At 53.6% G+C, this 19465-nt stretch overlaps 1 protein-coding gene across 5 annotated transcripts in view; it reads right to left on the reverse strand.

The window, feature by feature from the left end:
- Nucleotides 1-578: 578 nt before the first annotated feature.
- Nucleotides 579-19465, reverse strand: part of LOC124986803 (platelet-derived growth factor receptor beta) — a 37906-nt gene continuing 19019 nt past the window's right edge. For all 5 annotated transcript variants that reach the window (XM_047555557.1, XM_047555558.1, XM_047555559.1 and 2 more), the window contains 19 exons: nucleotides 19066-19193; nucleotides 18786-18960; nucleotides 17991-18183; nucleotides 17225-17340; nucleotides 15836-15959; nucleotides 15061-15272; nucleotides 12624-12718; nucleotides 11669-11801; nucleotides 11025-11129; nucleotides 10601-10711; nucleotides 9182-9341; nucleotides 8026-8186; nucleotides 7109-7227; nucleotides 6769-6891; nucleotides 5890-6001; nucleotides 5381-5480; nucleotides 4856-4961; nucleotides 3798-4030; nucleotides 579-2590 (listed from right to left, as the gene is read on the reverse strand). In XM_047555557.1, the coding sequence (XP_047411513.1) occupies nucleotides 2407-2590; nucleotides 3798-4030; nucleotides 4856-4961; nucleotides 5381-5480; nucleotides 5890-6001; nucleotides 6769-6891; nucleotides 7109-7227; nucleotides 8026-8186; nucleotides 9182-9341; nucleotides 10601-10711; nucleotides 11025-11129; nucleotides 11669-11801; nucleotides 12624-12718; nucleotides 15061-15272; nucleotides 15836-15959; nucleotides 17225-17340; nucleotides 17991-18183; nucleotides 18786-18960; nucleotides 19066-19193 (2690 nt within the window). In that variant the 3' untranslated portion in view covers nucleotides 579-2406. The remainder of the gene's footprint in view (nucleotides 2591-3797; nucleotides 4031-4855; nucleotides 4962-5380; nucleotides 5481-5889; nucleotides 6002-6768; nucleotides 6892-7108; nucleotides 7228-8025; nucleotides 8187-9181; nucleotides 9342-10600; nucleotides 10712-11024; nucleotides 11130-11668; nucleotides 11802-12623; nucleotides 12719-15060; nucleotides 15273-15835; nucleotides 15960-17224; nucleotides 17341-17990; nucleotides 18184-18785; nucleotides 18961-19065; nucleotides 19194-19465) is intronic.

A 19465-nucleotide genomic window follows, 5' to 3' on the forward strand; every position in this document is an offset into this window, starting at 1 on the left:
CAGCCTGGTGCTCCACGCCCTGCCCTGCTCTCTCCCTCACCACTCCTCCTTCTCCCTCTCTCCTCTACCTTTCTCCTATTGCTCTCTGGGGCCTTTGCATGCTGTTTGCCCTGCTCCTTCCTGAGTCCCAAACATGACTCATCCTGATTTGGAATCCAGGCTCTGCCAATGCCTCTCACCAGCCACAGCAGTCTTGTTTGGCACAGTGGAGGGGAACAGGGAGGGGGCCCCAGCTTAGTAGCCAAAGGCAAAGCACATGGTGGGGGGGAGGGGGCAGAAGACCTTGGGCTTCTCAACGCTAGAGCCTCTGAGCAGACCTGCGGGCTCCAAGCTCTCCTGCCCAGCCCTCCCCAGGTACCACAGAGGAAGGGAAGCCTCCTCACCTCACACTGGGAAACCAAGTCCAAGTCAGGGTTACCCAGCTACCAGCAAGAAGTGGGAGAAATGAAAATTCCTTTTGCAGAAGAGGCAAATGAGACCAGAGCTGAAGGGATCTGTCAGGATGAGTCTGACTGCCCCTCACTCCATACCCACCAGCCCAGGGACAGGGACCCAAATCCAAGAGAGACCACAGAGGCTGTGAGTGGAAGCACCAGGTTTCATATGAAAATCTTTCCGTTATAAAAAATAAAGTACACAGATAGGAAAACTGAACAGCATACAAGTTAGCACTTTTGACATATAAATGTGAGTTAGTGTGAGTCCTAAAATATTTGTAAACCTAGGTGATTACATCTTTGGTACCGTAGTGAGAATCGACTCCTTGAGGGAGTCTCTGGGGGCCTGGGGTTGGAGATGCCAACCAGCACGGGGACTGTGCCCAGAAGGGCTGAACTTACCTCATCCCCTGGCCAGCCCTCCTCCTCCTGGGGGTCATGGACATATCCCTCACTGCCCTGGTACCACCAATGCCTACTTGTTTGAGGGCAGTGAGGTGTCACTCCCACACCTGGGCAGAGACAAGGCCATACCCCACCAGGTACTACCTCCAGGATGGGGCAGCTGGAAGCAAATGCAGCAACCCCCACAGTACCCTCCTCTTGTACCCCTTTCCTGGGGCGCCCATCTTAAGGCTCTAGTCCTTCATGGCACAAATTGTCCTTACTGTCCATTCTGCCTGTGGAACACCTTGGTGACAGTGGTGGGTTGCTTCACGTAATGACTTCCCTCCCTGCCCCCTTGCCCAGGATACCCCCGGAGTTCACCATGGGTGCTGAAATGGGTCTCGTGGTCCTCCCATGTACCTGGAGTAGCCACTGGGGGCTTTCCTGGGAACTGACAGTCACTCCACCTCAAGGTTCATGCAGCTGCATTTGGAGCTGAGTAAGGGGCACATTCCTGAATGCCCAGAGTGTCTTGTGTCATCTGGAATCTACCCAGAGCCAGTGACCCCGCAAGACAATGGCTTACGTTACTTGGCCTTCCTTCATCTGGACAAGCATGCAAACCCCAGGAATATCCTAAAATATTAGTGTTGACAGGGAACTCAGAGTGAATGAGTCCACCTTGCTCATTCTTCAATGGGGAAAAGGACTCAGAGAAGGCAAGGGATTCCTCCAAGGTCTCAGCAGGTCCAGTGCAGAAGCAGGGTCACTACTGGTGCACACATTTGGACATAATGCTGGCACATCAACACATTTGTCAGAGATGGTAGTCAGCTGGGCCTGCAAACTGAGGATGATGAGGAAAAGCCTCAGAACCAAAGGGCCTGGAAGACCAGGGCACTGTCCACAGCGAGTGTGCCCCAGGTATTCTGGTCTGGGTCTGCAGGCCAGGGAGTTCTCTACCGGTTCAGCTGCCAGCGCTAATTATAGCATTCATTAAGCATGGCTGGTCCCAGACCAGCTCGGGCCTGGGAAAGCAGAGACGAGTGTCAGGGGAGGTGACTTCAGAGTGAAGCAACACTGGCCAAGGCAGGCCCCAGCTCAGCCAGGAGCCAGGGGTGCGGGGTCCCTTCCCCAGCCCGTGGGCAGATGGAAGTGTGGGGACGAGCCTGCAGCTCCTTGAGGGCTAGCTGACTATAGAGAGAGGTTACTGACCACCTCATTCACCCAGGATCCTCCTCAGATTCCAGCCTCCCCACTTGTCAGCCGGGGAGACCCCAGATAGACTGTGAACTCCCAAGCTCAACTCTTTGTCTTACAAGTGTATTGGGACACTGAGTCCCCTGGGAAGGAGCCTGTCTCAGTCACATGGTCTCCCCAAGGCAGAGGCTGGTCATCGTCCCTGCAGTTCCCTTGCCTCCTAAACCAGCCCTAGGACTTGGAGTGCAGTGTGTCAGGGACACAAGCCTTCCCCATAAGGACAGTTGGCAGGAGCAGCATGGCTGACAGGATGTCAGGCTGGGGGCACTGGGTGCTGGGAGGCAGAAGGGGAGCTTCTGGTGGCACACGATGGGGGCCAGCCCTACAGAAAGCTGTCCTCTGCTTCGATCCGAGGCCCAGGGCAGCCTGTTTCCATTGGTGGCTCAAGCTCCAGCTGGGCCTCCACGGGGGGCTTGGGCAGGGACTCTGGCTCTGGTTCTTCTTGAGGGTCAAGAGGACTGTCACAGGAGATGGTAGAGGAGGTGTTGACTTCATTCAGGGTGGAGCTAGAGGAAGAAGGCGAGTGAGTGAGGGGCGGAGGTCACAGTAGGACAGTAACAGCTCTAAGAGATTTCTGTGAATGCCACTTTGCATACTTCTACTCAGTGAGTCCTTGTGAAGGCCACATAAGTCCTACCCCAGGAGGAACGTGCAACACAGAGAGGTTATGACATTGCCCCACGTCACACCATGTATGTGCAGGAGCTGGGACGTTGGAGCAGGTCCAGCTGGGACCACATTTCAATTCTCACTCCCCAGGATCTCATCCTTTGTATTCTGAAACATTATATTACTTAATCCTCATAACACTCCCCTAATAGGACTTTTAGTGGTTTTATTTAATAGAAAACTGAGGTTCGGAGAAGTGAAGCTGGGTAAAAAACAAAGAGCCAGCATTCACACTCCAAGCTGTTGGAACCATAAGCTGAATCCTCTGTACTAGAAGCTCAGGTATTGGAATGTTGATCTCATTGACGAAACAAAAAGGACCATCAGGGCCTCCTAGCCTGTGTGCACTGTTAGCGCATGTGGAGAAACAGGCTCACAGAGTCAAAGCCTGCCCAGGGCTCTCGGTGGCAGAGCTGCAGATAGAATGGAGCCTGGGACTCCAGCCACCTCCCCTGCACTGGATCTTATGTGGCAGTGGGTGAGTACGGCTTCCTCTCTCTACCTGAGGAAGGTCCAGTGAGAACATCAAGTCCAGGGTCCAGCTGAACCTCCTTCCAAAGCCCTCCTTGTACTGAGACTCCACCCCAACCCAAGATGAGCTCCATAGTCTCCGTCCCAGTCTACAATTTGGATTGAACTTGAGGCACCTTTGCCTCCTACAACCAGACTCCAGGGTCCCCAGGTACAGTGTTAGGCATGGAGCACAGACTAAGGCTGGCGAGGTCCACACAGAAACAACTAGCATGCTGGGGATGCTAAGCAGGTTCCCTCCTTCTCCTTGGGCTAGTGCAGGCCTAGAGAAGGCGACTGTGGAATTCCCCTCAAGGAAAGAGCCACCTTTCTTAAGAGTCCCAACCTGTCCTTTTTCTAAGAAGCCTGGTCTTCCCATCTGAGGGCTCAAAGGTCAAGGGAGCTCCATTCTGTCCTCTGCTCATGTGAGGAACAAGTCCTCACCCTAGGGAACTGACTTCTAGGTCAAGCTTGTCACAGACATAGGCACACCCTGTGCACACTAGTGGCCCACATCTCAGCCGGGGTGGCTACCTGGCCAGGCTGGGGGAACCCTCCAGTGGACCTTCATCAGCAGTCTCAGGTTTGGGGTCAGGCAGGGGGATGATATAGTCATTGTCACCCTCGCTGGGCTGCACAGCAGTATAGAGGACAGAGCTGGTGTCCAGAGGAGATCGGAGGCTGTGGAATCCAGGCAAGCGGGCTTGGGACCGAAGGATGGCTGGGTGGTCACTTCTCAGAAACTCCTCATCCACCTGCTGGTACTTCTGCTCCATGGGGCGGGGAGCATGGGAGGAACATAATTGGTCAGATGGGCAATGCCCCAGTCAGCATCTGACCCAGCCTCTCCCACCTTGAGTATGCAAGCCAAATGGTGCTCAGAGAGGGAGAGGCTGTGCCCAAAGCCACACAGCTGAGCTGCCTCCCACCGGGCATCTCACAAGACCAGGTGGGCTCAGGACCACCCAGGGAGGGGCAGTTCTGGAACCAGCACCAGAACCCTAACTCTCCCTGACCTGGAGGAGGCAAGTCCTGCTCTCATTCCAACCTGACCTCCTCTGGTGGTGCCTCAGTGTCCCTTTCTAAGAGATGATGACAAGTCCCCTCCATCTCCGTCACCCCAGGGCAAACCCAAGGTGGGGAAGAGATGAGGAGTGGAGCTAAGGACAAGGCTGTGCCTGTGCCAGAGAGATGGACATCTCCTCACCCTGCCCTGGCACCAGATGGGACAGGGGTTTAGGCCCCAGGAGGACCCATTGGCCTCTGAGGAGCCTACAGCAGGGTCTGAGTGCTTGGGTACTGGAAGTCATGTGGCCTGGGGTTGTTCACACTTCTGAAGGAGCCCCAGGAGTTGGCACAGGGGCAAAGGTCATAGTCCCTCCTCCCTGTGTCAGATTAGTCAGTGTCACTTTTTTGTTCTGCTGGAATAAATGCAGCCAGACACCCCTTCTTAGGATCCGCAGAGAAACTGAAGCCCAGAGTAGAGGAAGGCTGTTTCCCCCAAATACCAGCACAGCACAGAAAGCCTGGTACCAGGGTCTCTCTCTGGACAGGAGCTCTCTGCTCCCCACCCCCACCCTGCCTCAACATACCTTTTTGTAACCCTCAGTAAGCAGTCTCTCAAGAAGCAGCACGAGTTGGGAGAAGGGGGGCCGAACCTCAAACTTCTCTTCCCAGCACTTCTGCATGATCTGGTAGCTGGGGAGGGGCAGAGAGGTCAGGGTCTCTGGCTCTGGGGGGGCCAGCCACATCATGTGATCAAATGACCCAGGTGTAGCCAAGAGGTTTTATCCTCGTCACTCAGAGGTGGTTCTGATGGCATGTCACCCCAGCTGAGCCATCAGAGGTTGCTCTGGGACTTTGGCAGTGCAAGTCATAGCTTGCAGTCTTGGTCTCCATGTGGGCAGTGCCCCCCTGACAGTGAGGCTGGCCCAGAGTCAAACTGAGCCCAGGGCAGAAGAGAGTCCCCATGCACAAGAACATCCAGAGACAGGTATTGCTAGAATTTTCTAGATCTCTGGGCTAATAAATCCCTTTGGTTGAAGCTGGTAGAGTTACATATCCATGTTTTCATCCAGGAAATCCTCCCACTGCACTCCCAGTAAGGCTCCACTCACATCTCGTCGGAGGCGTGAGCAGGCTGGGCCATGCGGTAACCTCGCTTGATGGCATTGTAGAACTGCTCATTCATGGGCAGCTCCGGGTAAGGGGTGCCACCTGTTGAAGAGCAGAGAAGAGGGATCCACGAGCTCAGAGGTGTGGAATAGGAGCAGGGTGCCCCTTCTACAGCATAGGGAAAGGCACACTGGTCCTGACTGGGGAGGGTGCAGTGTCCTTGGCATTGGGAAATGGGAGTTCCTTCCTGGGCTCCCAAGAGACACAGCACTCCTCAGGACAGAGAGCCAGAGGACACCAGAGCCAAGCAGGCTGCCTCCATACTTGGATAGGGAGATAAAGAGATCCATGGAGGGCAAGGTTCTTACCTCAGTGGCACAGTGGGGGAAATAGCAGAGCACTGGCCTCTGTTCCCCTGACCATGTCCCAGTGCCCCGCCACAGTCCCACTAGGTTTGAGGTGGAGGGAAAGGTCATGCGGTGCCCCTGAGGGCAGGGAAGAGGCAGCCCACCCAACGTGAAGATCTCCCAGAGAAGAATCCCGAAGGACCACACGTCGCTCAGGGTGGTGTAGAGGCTGTTGAAGATGCTCTCCGGGGCCATCCACTTCAGAGGCAGGAAGGTCTGTGGGCAGGAGCACACTGAGTGCACAGAGAGGCCAGTGGCACTTCCCAGCCACTCCGCACCTGGGCGGCAGGAGGAGGTCCAGCAGCTCCAGGGCCAGCGCCTCTCACTCCTCCTCCCAGCTCTGCTCCCCACAGCTCCAGGTCCATCCCATTCCTGCCAGAGCAGCAGGGAGCCTTCCTTCCTCATTAGCTAGGGACCTGGCAGCTCCTATCCATGGGGAAAAGCCCCCTGGGTTGAGAAGAGGGGTTGGGGAACCAGGGACATGCCAAGCCACTTCCTAGTTCTCCTCCTGGCTGCCTTTGATCCCTGGGGTCCAGAGCCCCTCCACTGTGGGGTTCACAGGAAGCAGGGAGATGGGAGATGGTGGGAGGCAGAGAGGTCACCTTTTAAGCAAGCCAATCCCACTCCTGCCTATGATCAATGCATCTGTTTTACTTTTTCACTTGGTCCTCTTCCTCTGCCCATCACTCCTGGGACAGGAGTGCACGCCCCCTTGCTGCCCCTCCCTGGACCCCCTGCAGCTGGTCCCTCAACCCTGCTGTGAGGAGTGGACTTGCCCTTTCCCACTCCAGGCATAGCTACTGGCTCCCAATCCTGTCCCTGTGCACACAGTTGGGCAGGTACTGACCATCTTAGTGAGCAGGACAGGCTACTCAGAGTACCATGCTGAGCTCCTATGAGCTGCAGTCATGCTGGTCAGGAGGGAACCTGTTCCTGGGTCAGAGGCTCATGGCCACCATCCCCAGGGCCTGGTAGGTACTCACACTGCCTTTGGAGATGTAGTTTGAGTCCCGCATGATGTCTCTAGCCAAGCCAAAGTCACAGATCTTGACCAGCTTGCCCTCACAGATGAGCACGTTCCTGGCTGCCAGGTCTCGATGAACACACTGGGTCAGGGAAGAGAGGAGCGGACACCTTAGGAAAATTGTGGGAAGCCCTCCATGGCAGGGTTTAGAGAACCCCCACGCCAGGTGGAGGGTCCTCAGTCTTCCCACCAACAGAAGGAAGGTAGTTATTTGATGGGGCCAGGTACTTAGAGATCTCTGGCCTTCTGGGGGACCCACTCCCCATAACCTCGTCCTGCCCCACCATGACCACACCTACATTCTTAGAAGCCAGGAATTCCATGCCATTGGCCACTTGGTAACTGAAGCCCACGAGGTCTGTGTAGCTAAGCACTGGAGACTCATTGATCAAAGTGGCTCGACAGGTCCTCTCAGGAGCTGGGGGAGAACAGAGAGTCACAGGTCACTTCGTGTACCCTAGTGGCCCAGAGGATCTTGTATTTTGACTTGTGGGGCTGAATGTCCAAGGCAGGTGGCTCCTGGATTTTCTAGGTCTCGCCTGACAGAATGGTCCTTCATGTTTAGCCTAAACCTCTCCTGCTTTACCAGTGTCTTCAGCGGCCAGAAAAAAAGTTTAGGGTGGGTATGATGGCACATGCCTATAATCCCACCTTTTGAGAGGTGGAGGCAGGAGAATCACAAGTTCAAAGCCAGTCTCAGCAACTTGGCAAGACCCTCAAAAACTTTGTGACATCCTATCTCAAAAACAACCAAACCAAAAACAAAAAAGACCCCCCACCAAACTGGAAATGTAGCTTAGTGTAGCTCAGTGTTAGAGAGCCCCTGGGTTCAATTCCCAGTACTACCAAAAAAAAAAAAAAAAAGTTTATCCTTGCCTCCTGTTTCTTAGGATCACTAGACCAGCCTGGGGCCAGTTCAGAGCTGATCAATTTCCCTCCAGGTTCCAGGAGGCCAGGTGTGCCCCAGTCCCACCCTAGCTCTTCCCCTCCCTGAGGGCTGTATTCATGCCTCTGGACCCAGAAACAGGGGTTTTATTGAGGTCCCACTGTATAGCAGTATTGGGGACAGAACCAAGCTCAGTTTCCAATTTATGAAATGGGTGCAAGGCCATCTTCCTCCAGGATCGCTGCCAGGCTGGGCTTGTGAAGGGCTTGGAAAGAGCGCAACACTGCAGGGTGTGAGCCTGTGCAGGTGTGAGCACACTGTGCCACCCACCAGAGGGAACGTAGTTATCATAAGGGGCCATGTAGCTGGAGGACTCAATGTCTGCATATGTGACGTCTCCTTTCATGTCCAGCATGGGCACGTAGTCCACTGACTCGTCCTTGCTCATGTCCATGTAGCCACCGTCGCTCTCCCCAGTCAGGGACACATGGCTGGGCAAGAGGAACATAATAGAAGGTCACTGGCCTTCTCCTTCCTTCCCCCTACCCTGCTCACCCTGGGGACCCAAGAGGCCTGTCATGGGTGGATTTCTTCTCTCACTCATTCTCTCACTGTCCTTGAGTCTGTCACAACACAGTGACCATGGGTCCATCCTCTGACTCACCTGTGTGGCCCTGAGCTGGCACTGGGGCTGCCACGATGACATAAGACCCAGTAAGTGTCCTCAGAGAGCTCTTAGGCAGGGGGGGGGTCACAGTGCCCAGGACAGGGTCACAGGAGGGGTGGGCACAGAGCTGCCCGTCTGGGGCCCTCCTGCACACCAGCCACGCCCCACAGGGGTCCGGCCATGACCCAGGGTGGGCAGCAAGGTGTGCCCTTGATACCTCTGCCTGTGGCCTTAACTCCCCAAAGAGCCGTGGGTTGTACACACGTGTCTCTGTGGGCAGCATAAAGACGGGAAGGACATGGGTCAATGCGGTGGAGGGTAGCTGAATGCCAGTGTCTTAGCACCGATCTGAGTCACCCTTGGCTTTGCTTTTGTAGTCAGCAAAAGAACGGAGAATTGTTCTTTTCAGAAACATTGAAGCCAGGGGTTGAGCAGCCGAGGGGAACTGGGGGGAGTGTGCAGAGGTAATGGGGAGCAGGTGGGGGAGCGGGGCCCACAGTGCACCTCGGGAGGCCCAGCTCTCAGCCCACCACTGCCTCTGCCCACAGGCAGGAGACATGACGCCCTGGACACAGGGATGGCGTGTGAGTTCAGGGATCCCATGTGCAGAGGGCTCAAGCACAGGCCTGGCACTCTGGGGCAGGTAGCAGGGGGCAGCAGATTCACCACCATCCCCACCACTCCTGTCCTCCCCTGGTCTAGGGCGGGCTGAGGAGAAACAGCCCGGCTCCCACAGTGACTGTCCCCACCCCTCGGCCCCAGCTCCCTGTCCTGCAGGAGCGAGGAGCGGGGTGCTGTGCAGGTGCCGCCTCCTCCTACCTGGGCAGGGGCGGCCCCACGGGCAGGGCGTTGCTGTAGAGCTCTGCACTGGGCGGCCGGCGCTTGTCCGAGTGGTGCTGCAGGAAGCTGTGCTTGTTGCGGTGCAGGTAGTCCACCAGGTCGCCATAGCGGCAGTACTCGGTGATGATGTAGATGGGGCCTGGGGGAGGGCGCGTGGGCACAGGCCCGGGAGGCTCAGGCTTCCCATGAGCCCGCGGGGCCAATACCCAAGCTGAAGGTGGGAGAGGTCGTGGGCCTGACTGCTGAGGGTCGGCGCCTAGCAAACCTGGGTCCTCCTCCTGCCTCCGCTGCAGGGGACGTGAATTCCCTGGGCCTCCCCTTCCCCATCTGTGAACCAACACCCACCTCTAAGAGCTGTCACAAGGACAAATGAGGGGATACCTCTGTCACATGACAGGTAACTGCTGTTTTCAAACTTAACCTTATTATGGAGCCCAGTATCCATAAAGCAGGTAAAGGAAACAGCTTATTATTATCAGTTTACTGGTTTCATTCAAATTTAATGCATTTACCTAAAGTCAACTAGTCAAAAGTAAAGATATTGATGAAAAGAAAACTTTCTGAAATGAGTGCCAGGCACAGGGGACCATGACTGTAATCCCAGCTACTCTAGAGGCTGAAGAAGGAGGATGACAAATTTAAGGCCAGCCTTGGCAACTCATGAAACCTTCAGCAACTTAGGAAAAGGCTCAAAATAAAAAATAAAAAGGGTTGGGGATGAAGCTCAGTGGCAAAGTACCCCTTGTTTCAATGTCCAGTACGAAAAAGAAAGAAAGTTAAACAAATCAAAACACAGTTTTTGAAATGAGTTCTCATTGCAGACATGAATGGGTCTATGGATACTTCTGTATTTTGATTTGATTGCACAATACTGAGGAAAATTCCAAATCTCTCTAAAGCAGCTAAAAATGGCCATAATAGTTTGTGTTTTTTTCTTTCTTTCTTTTTTTGCAACTCAACTTGCAATGACATCTTCAAATAAACACAGATGGGCAGAGTAACTTTCTTCTGTGATCAGAAGAAAAGCAGGTCCCACTTAGCTCACTGGTGGTCTCCAGGAGTGGCTAGTGGGGTTGGTGGGTAACATGACTCTTCTCGGTGTCACATGAGCTATTGTTTATTATAGTTTTTTAAACGTATTTGAAAATACAAGAATGTCCAAGGACACTTTGATATGGAAACTGGCGGGACTAGAAGCCTGAGGAGTCCTTTGGCCATGAAGATAGGACCCTGTGAGCTCCTAAGTGCCACACCCATCTGGGGCTGTGAAGGGAGAGTGCTGGGCAGGAGGACCTAGCCCCTCCCTCTGCACTGTCCTGGTGTCCACAGATGAGGCAGGAGTGGGGGCAGCCTGGGTCAGCGGGCATTTCCCCAGAGTCCTGGGGGTGGCTTTCCTACCTCCTTTGGTGCAGGCCCCCAGCAGGTTGACCACGTTCAGGTGGGGCCCCAGGTGGCTCATGATCTTCAACTCCGACATGAGGGCTTGCTTCTCACTGCTGCGGGCTGTGGCTGCAGGGAAGGGGCTCAGGCTAGCTGGTCACTGAGGCTTCTTAGAGGCCCCATGGGAGCTACCCAGGCTCCTCTGCCCCACCCCGTGTTGCAAGACCACCCGGACAAGGGAGCCTGTGCCCACACCCTGGGCAGGGAAAGAGGGAGGGAGCAGGGACTGAGGAGGGCAGGCTCAGGATCCTCTCCTGGTGTGACCACAGTCCCTCTGTCCAGTACATGAAAACCAGCTACTCTGGGAGAGGCTGAATGTGCTGGGAGATAGAGAGGGGAGGTGGGGACCCCTGTGAGGGAGGAGCAAGCACTCAGGACTCACATTTCAGCATCTTGACGGCCACTTTCATGGTGGACTGTGAATGGCTCAGGCCATGAGCTGTGGCCTCCACCACCTGCCCGAAGGCCCCAGAGCCGAGGGTGCGTCCTAGAGTAAAAGGATCCCTCAATTCCTGGTCAGCAGCAAGCTGTACTCCCCCTTCCCACCCAGGGGATCAACCTACACATCCTTCAAATTCCCTGGATTTATTGTGCCCCCACCAAAAAAGGCTCCTGCAATCATAAGCCTCCCAGTCCTTCCTGGTGTCTCATCAAAGTCCTGCCTGCTCTCTGTCCCATCTGACTTCCTAGGAGCTTCCTCCCTCCCCATGGGAGCAGAGTCCCTCCACACCCCTTCAGCCTCCCTAATTAGATGAAGCACAGGCTGGCACTGGGCCTGTCCTCAGTGCTTCCTTTCTTGCTATAGAGGGTCCTAACTCAGAGTTTCAGGTTCATAGGGCTCAAGGCTGGGCAGTCCTGGGGTTCTTCTTGACCTTGTTTTGCAGAGGAGGAGACTGAAAGCCAGCAAAGGCAAGATACCAGCCCCAGGTCTCATAGCTAGTCATGGTCAGGCTGAGTCCAGTCCCAAGCTAATCATTCCTCCACTTCAAGTCCCCAAACTGCCATGTGACCCCCAGCAGGACTGACCAAGCACAAGCTGGTCCCGTGGCAATTCCCACGTGGAGTCGTAGGGCAGCTGCATGGGGTCCACATAGATGTACTCATGGCCATCGGAGCTCACAGACTCAATCACCTTCCACCGAATCTCATAGCGGGGCTTCTGCAGGAACAGGACCAGCACAAGCAATAGAGTATCAGAGAGGGTCTTTGGACCTAAAGTGACTAGGTACAGACTCAGGACAGATGGGCCACGAGACTCTAAGACCCAAGAGGGGCAGGGCAAAACAGAAGTCACACAGCAAGTCAAGGCCTCATGGGCTCAGGGAATAGGTCCCCAGGGGTTCCAGTGGGAGGAGGTGGTGGTGAAGGAATCACTGGAGTGTGAGAGACTGAGGATCTCCTGACAGCCAGGGGCCCAGTTCAGCAGAAGAACCTCAGCAGCTTCTCTTGGAGGCTCTGCTGCTCCTCAGGTGGGAGTAGAGGAGCAGGCGGCCCTGGACCGGGTCTCTCCCCACATGAGGTGGTCCCCGAGGGGCTCTCAGAAGTGCAGAACTTTTGAATGTAGAAATTTAGGATGCTGAAATCATAGAATTTGACTAGAATGACAGAATCATAGTAATAGTAATCCTAATTTGGGAATCTTAAGATTTCGGAATTAGAGAGTCATGAAATCTCAGGATATTGCATTGCAATTGTAGACTAGTTAAGAGGATCTGAATGCATCCATAGGAGTCTCCATGGGTGTTGGGGACAGGCAGAACCTGGGGTTGGAGGGCACCAGGGCCAGGGGACCCTGGACAGCTTGGATCAGGCCTGTGTCAGCCCAGGCTGCTGGGGGTGGAGGCAGCTCAGAGACCCTGTGTTAAGAGTTTCCACCTGAGCTCCATGCTGGACCCATCCTATGGCCAGTTCCTGCTGCATGGGGTGGGGGCCATGCAGACCAAGGGTACCAACACTACCCACTAGGCCAGATGGGACTCACCTTCTGCCAGAGCATGATGAGTATGATGAGGGAGATGACTGTGAGAACCACCAAGGCCAGGATGGCTGAGATCACCACCACCTTGAAGGGGAGGGCTGGGGACAGAGACCAGAGCAGGCCATGAGCAAGCAGGAACTGGTTAGCTGCTCTCCCCTATCCCACTGCAGGCATCTAAATCCCTTCCTACCCATTCTGCCCTGACAGAAACCACCCACCTCTTCAATGGCTTGTGATGTTGGACTTTCAGCCTCTTGCTCTGGGTCACATATTCAGCCTTTCTTATAAACCTCCATTCCCTCAGTTATCACCCCCAGTTCAGATTCCTGTGGCCTCTATGTTCCTTTAACCCCACCAGGGTCAGTATTGCCTTTCTGCCCCAGTGCTTGGCTGGGTGCAAAACCCTTCTCTGGGTTCCTGTGCATTGCCTGGGTCTCCTACAAGACCATGATCCTCTGAGGACCATGCCCTTGTTGGGCTGTCACAGCTGGTCAAAGCTCTAACTTTCATGCCTGACCAAGTGGTCAATGGATTAAGTGACCTGCCACCCAGTGATCCATATGCTGAGTGACCACGATCAGATGCATCAAGACTCAGCAAGGAGCCTGCTCCCCCGCTACTGTCTGTTCTACTCAGAACTCAGCTAGGAGTGGACAATGATGGCAGTGATGGCTCACAGGGCCCCCAGCTTCCTGGGTCTCCTTTAATCCATGGCTTCAGTCTCTTCCCTCCCCAGACAACCCAGCAAGACCTTCATCTTCCCTATCCTGCCCCACTGGCTACCCACATGCCCCTTTAGAACTTGGTTCTTCCTCCTCTGTCCCCTTCCTGCCCTTCTGATCTCTGGGGAGTCCTGCCTGTCCCCATATCCTCCTCAGGGTCACAGACCCACTCCACTGTCTGCTCCCTATTTCCAGCAGCCTCACACATCCAGGGCCTGGGGGAAAAGCCTGCATCCTCCTGGAGTCCTCTGAGTAAAGAGGAGCTGTCCCACAGCCATCTCAGCCCAGGTCATGCTGCGTGGCGTCACCTCTGCAGGCAAACTTCTGCCTTCACTCAGAGCTGGTCTGCAGGTCAGGGTGTCCACACTGTCTGCCCAAGTGCCCACTTACTCAGGGACATGTGTGCATGTGAAGTAAGGATGTCTTTAAAAACCCACCCACACGGGACAGGAGGCCGGAGTGTACAACAGGCACGCACACGTACAAGGCCACTAAGCCTGCCTGAGTACAGTGTGCACCAAGCCTCACGTGGACCTCGGAGCCTGCTGGCTCTGGCTTCTGCGGACCCTGAGAGCCCCACTCCTTCCCACTGCCTTCCTCATTTTCTCCCCACCCCAAATCCCCAAATCCACACCCACTCCATGCTCCAGGTAGCGGGAATTCCTTTCCTTTCTTAGATCCCGCCCTGCCTCAAGGCTTCCCACAGACCTTTTCCTCTGACTGTGCTCACCAGGCTAACTGCCAGTCATCTTTCAGGATTGACCTAAAGAACTTTTTTCCCAGGACATTTTCTCAGTCCTCAAGCCCTCCAGGTTTTCTCCCCAGGGTGGTGATCACAAGATTGCTTATCCCACCACCTTGTCCCCTGGTCTTTGGATATAAGCACTAGGAGGGTAGTAAAGGGTAATCCATTGGCACGAGACCTTGGGTCCTATAGCTATTTATTGAATAAGAAAACAGGTGAATGAATGAAGTGCATTCATATAAGTGCATGAATACACAGGAATGGGCAGCGAGGCATGCAAACACATCTGTGCACTGCTAGGACTGTTCCTATGTGTAATACTTGTGCATGTATATTTGCCTTCTAAGATATATGCACTGTACAGCAGTCATACATGTTTAGGTATTGTGCTCGCCCATTCTTCCAGAAAGGTGTGCTGCAATGAGATGCTTATAGACATGCAATAATACACTTCACACTCATGTACAGAAATTGCACATGTATTATTTGTACATTTTTAGGTTTATACACAAGCCTGGGAATCGGGCATGCTTATATACATAGCTTATAAACATATATTCTGTGGGCTTACACATTCAAATAAGCATCTTGCATGCTTGAGTACATGCATACAGACATATACTCTACTTATTTGTGTGTCTGGGGATTAGGCATTCTTCAGCACAAAGCTTACAAATCAATACACAGAGAGTTTGCATCTGTGTTCTGAGAACAGGGCTGCTCATGGTCAGGGCTCCATATCCAGTTTACATTCTCTCTGTAGAAGCAGACAGCCTACTCAAACCATGGTTTCTACACTTGTGTTTGTACACGTGTGTCCATCATGTATTGTGTAAGGTGCAGAGGAACACACTCATGAATTTCACAATGCTCCTGTGTGACTAGGGTTGTGCTGACTTGGACCCCTGTGGGTACATGGGCTCAGTCCCCATATATGGCAGGGTCAAGGTGGGGGTGAGCTGGGGAGACTCACAATGTGGCACCACGGTAACTTCCTGCATATCCTGGCCCAGCGGGTTGTGCAGCATGCAGCGCACCGACAGTGGTTGGTCCACGTGGCGCAGGCGCAACGTGCTCACCACCTCATACTCCTGTTCCTCCGCCCAGTATGTCACATTAGTCTCCAACTGACTTTCCTCCTCGGAACTGTTCCCCAGTGGTATGGGCGGCAGCTCACGTGGACACCTGTCAAAGGAGACAGGGATCTGCTTGCAGCCTCACCCTTCTGCAGGGGGTGGGGGAAATGGAGGCAAAAAGCAGGCAGCGGCCGCCCAGTGGAGCAGTGCATGTCCAGTTCCTGTGACCTAAGCGGGTTCCTCCTGTGATTCCCCAGACTGATCAGCAGGGGGCGCCTACATTCCAGAACCAAGAACCTGAATTGCAAAACCACTCATTTTGACCACCAGGTCACACTCGCAGTGTGTTGAGGTAGGTCAGATCCTCAACTCAACCCTGCCTCTACCCACTACAGCATAGTCAGCCCTAGTCAGAAACAGAACATCTACTGGGTGGGTGAGGCCTTTCTGGGCACAGACCTTACACTGTGGGCACAGTCCAAGTGTCAAGATAAGGAAAAGGGACAATTTAGGTCATGCAGAGCAGCTCCTAGGAGGTGATGGAGTAATCTTCTGGGATGTGGCTCTAATCTGGAGCAATGTGCCAGAGAAAAGAGAGGACTAGGTAACTTGCACGAGGTCTTTCTACCCTGCTCTGATGCCCTAAGAGAGTAAGGTCCAGGATCTGCTCACCTTTTGAGGTCTCTGCAGGTAGACCAGGTGACATTTGGCTGGGGCATGCCTCGGCCGCGACAACGAACTGTCTGCTCCCCATTGGCAGGGTGACTCTCACTCAGCTCCAGCACACGAACAGGGACTGCAAGGGGGAAGGTCCAGCATCAGGAGGAAGGTGGGGAGGTGAAAATAGACCCTCAACAGGAGAGGCCCTCAGGGAGACTGGCCCAGAGCCTCCCTCAGGGGAGGCCTGCAGACCTCAGGTGAACACAGATACCAGGAATACTTGGAAAGCTGATGGATTTCCCTGGGCTACTTCAAAGGGAAAGTCTCGGTAGGGTGCTAGTCTGTCCTTAACACCTCTCAGACTTCCTAACCTTCCCTCTTAACAAAGAGAAAACAGGCCTCAAGCTCAGAGCCCTGGGCAGCCCTGTTCATAAAACTGGATTGAATAACATTTGTCTTGTTTTCTTGGAGTTGATTTTAGTGGTTGCTTTATATTTATGACATGTGATGCTGATTTTCCATCTACAGTTGAGGGGTTCAATTTTGTCTTTCAAAATATATTTATTTTTAGAAAGCCAATCGACAAAACATGAAGTCATCACCATGGCATTCCTAAGCTCAAGTCCCTGCAATGGTTTTTCGTTTCAATCACAGTAGAAACCAAAGCTGTACCAGACCCACAGCACCCACACATCTGCCCTCTCCTCACCCCTACCCCATCTCTGCTGTGACGTCACCCCCTGACACTCTTCCTCTCTCCTTCTTCTGCCCACAGAACTTTCTTCCATTGTTCTGGCCTTTGCATTGCCAGGGCTGTCTCCCCAAATGTCCACTTAGTTAATGCCCTCATCTTCTTCAAGTCTTCACACAAATGTCACCTTCTCAATCTGGCCAAAGCAAACAAGGTCAACCCTGATCACCATATTAAAACTGTACTTCACCCGGCCCCTGTGCCCTGCACTCTATTTCCCTGCCCTGCCTTTTGTCATTCCTTCCCACAGTGCCCATTACCTTCTAACCTGTGTCATTTGCTGGGGTTTCCTCTCCTACTGCTAAATGTTTGTCTCTCCCCAAAGGCAAGGTCTCAAGAACTTCCAACAGAGAGGCATATGGTAGTTGCTCAATAAATATCTATTGAATTAGTAGTACCATATAAATGGACTATGGGAAGGAAAAATCATGCCTTGGGGACATGAATGCCCAAGGTTTTGGAAACACCACTCTAGCCTGATGGCCTCCCTTTACAGGTGGGGAAAGTGAGGTCCAGAGAAGGGACATGGCAGGTCAATGGTCAAGAATCCAGCCTCCTTAGTTCCAGATCCTCTCCAGTTCCTCCTATAGGTGGAGGAAGAGGGAATGGGGGCAGGGAAGAAGGGAAGAGGGGACAGAGGTGATCCTCACCATTGACCTGCAGCTTGAAGGAAAGTTTGGCCTCAGCATCCTCATGGAAGGCCCGCATGGTGTAGTAGCCAGCCTCTGCCACCTTCACCCGCACCAGCGTCAGGTCTGACACATACCTAGGAAATGGGATAGGCCAGGAATCCCAGCTGTCAGAGCTGGAAGAACTCCCCCACCTCCCACCTTCTCATACAGACAGGAAAAGCAAGGCACAGGGAAGAGAAGGGGCTTGCCAAGGTCCCACAGTGTCAGTAGCAGAGCCAGGACTCCAACCTAGTCTCCTGAGTTCCCACTGATAAGCAGTTCCACTAAGCCAAGAAGAAGGAAGGCTTGGAAGGGACTGGAAGTGAGAGAGGTATAATTCTTTCCCCCTCCACAGAAGGGGCCTAACATGTTTTATCCTCATTTATCACTTCTCTGTCAGTCTGCTAATCTCCAGGCTTGGGGACATCACAGGTGGCAGCGAGTGGCCCTCCTGGCACACTCTTCCCAGAAATTCTGCCTTTGTCTTTGGGCTGCCACCTGCTGGCTCCACACATCACTAAGAGAACATCTGGGTGATCATCTGACCAGTGTCTGTTTCCCCCACTGACTCAGAAACCCTGGGCACGCTGAAATTCTGCTCCTGTCCCTGTAGTATCCCCATGCCTGGCACTGATCCTGGCACATAGTAGACTCCCAGGAAAGGTGGGCCTAGGTTTGTCGGATGTCTGTTGGCTGCTTGGTAGCTGCAAAACTTCAAAAAATGGAGTGGGTAGCAGTTGCTCACCGGGTCTCCGACACATTGCGCGTGGACAAGGCGATCTCGCCTGCGCTGGAATCGCCCAGGGTACGGTTGTCCTTGAACCACAGCACAGTGGGCGGTGGGTAGGCTTCAAACACCACTTGTAGTGTTCGGCTTCTGTGCAGCTCAGCAATTTGTATAGGGCCCAGATCTTCCAGAAGACGTATGTAGCCACTCTCTGCAAGATACAGCCGTCAGGAGGGGGCCTGAGGGCGGGGCTATTCCCAGCCACCAATGGGGCTGCCCTTCCCAGAGGCGGAGCTCCTGGAGGCGGGGCATCAACTGAACACCAAAGGAGGCCAGACTTCTGGGGCCTAAGCTTCAGGCTTTATAGGAACTCATTCAGTGAAGGAGCTGGGGTTGAAGTTGGGGCTGGGACTGGAGCTGGAGACGAATCTGGCTCTGATATTAGTGTTGGAGCCAGTTTTGAGGTTGAGACTGGAGTTGTAGTTCTCTTGTTCAGGCTTGGTATTGTAGCTGAAGTATATTGGAGTCTCAAACCTGGGGCCAAAGTTGGAGATAGGGCTGCCTAGGCCTGTGATGCATTTGGGATTTGAAATCAGGTTGGGGCTAGTGTTCTGACTAGACAGAAAGTCTACTTTGGGATTAGGGTCGAATGGGGCTGACACTGCACTTTGGTTTGGGATTGACCTCGGAATTGGGGCTTTGACTGGCACAAAGTCTAGGGCCGCACTGGAAAGTGGTTGATTGTACCCTGGGGCTGTGCCAGGATCGGTTCCAGCTCAGACAAGGATTAGGAACTGATTCTAAGGCACCCACCGACCACAGTGACATTGATGGCCTTTTCATCTCGATGGTCATTCACACTCTCTGACACATTGCAGATGTAGGTCCCTGAGTCATCCAGTTCAGCATTGGGGATGTGCAGGATGGAGCGAATGTGGGAGGGCACATCAAAGAGGAAATCTGTCACTGGCTCAACCAGGCGCCCACTCTGCAGGAACAAGGTGGGCAGGTTCTCTAAATAAGCAGGGGCCCATGAGATGTCAGTCTGCAGGCTGATATCCTGGTCCCTCCCCCAACCATGGCCCAGCATTACCTCCATGCGGGGGTACGTCCACTCAAAGTTGACCACCTCATTCCCTGTCACAATGCACATGATGGTAATGTTCTCACCCTGGCGAACCACAGTCTGCACTGCATTCACCGAGACATTGATGGATGAAACTGGAGGAGAGAGGTTGGCTTAGGGCTGGGGAAATCACACCGGCCACCAGCACTTCAACTTGGGCATGGAATAGGAGTACACAGAGGGATGCATGGACTAATGGAAGATTCATCCACTCAAAAAAATATTTATTGAATGCCTACTGTACGCCAAATTCTTATTCTAGGTACTGGCACTACAGGAATGAATACAACAGACAAAACTTTTGTCCTCATGGAGCTTACATTCTAGAAGGGATAACAGTCTAGAAATTAAAGTCTCCTCTGGTGAT

The sequence above is a fragment of the Sciurus carolinensis genome, chromosome 6 (genome assembly GCF_902686445.1).
Source record: "Sciurus carolinensis chromosome 6, mSciCar1.2, whole genome shotgun sequence".
Classification (NCBI taxonomy): Eukaryota; Metazoa; Chordata; class Mammalia; order Rodentia; family Sciuridae; genus Sciurus; species Sciurus carolinensis.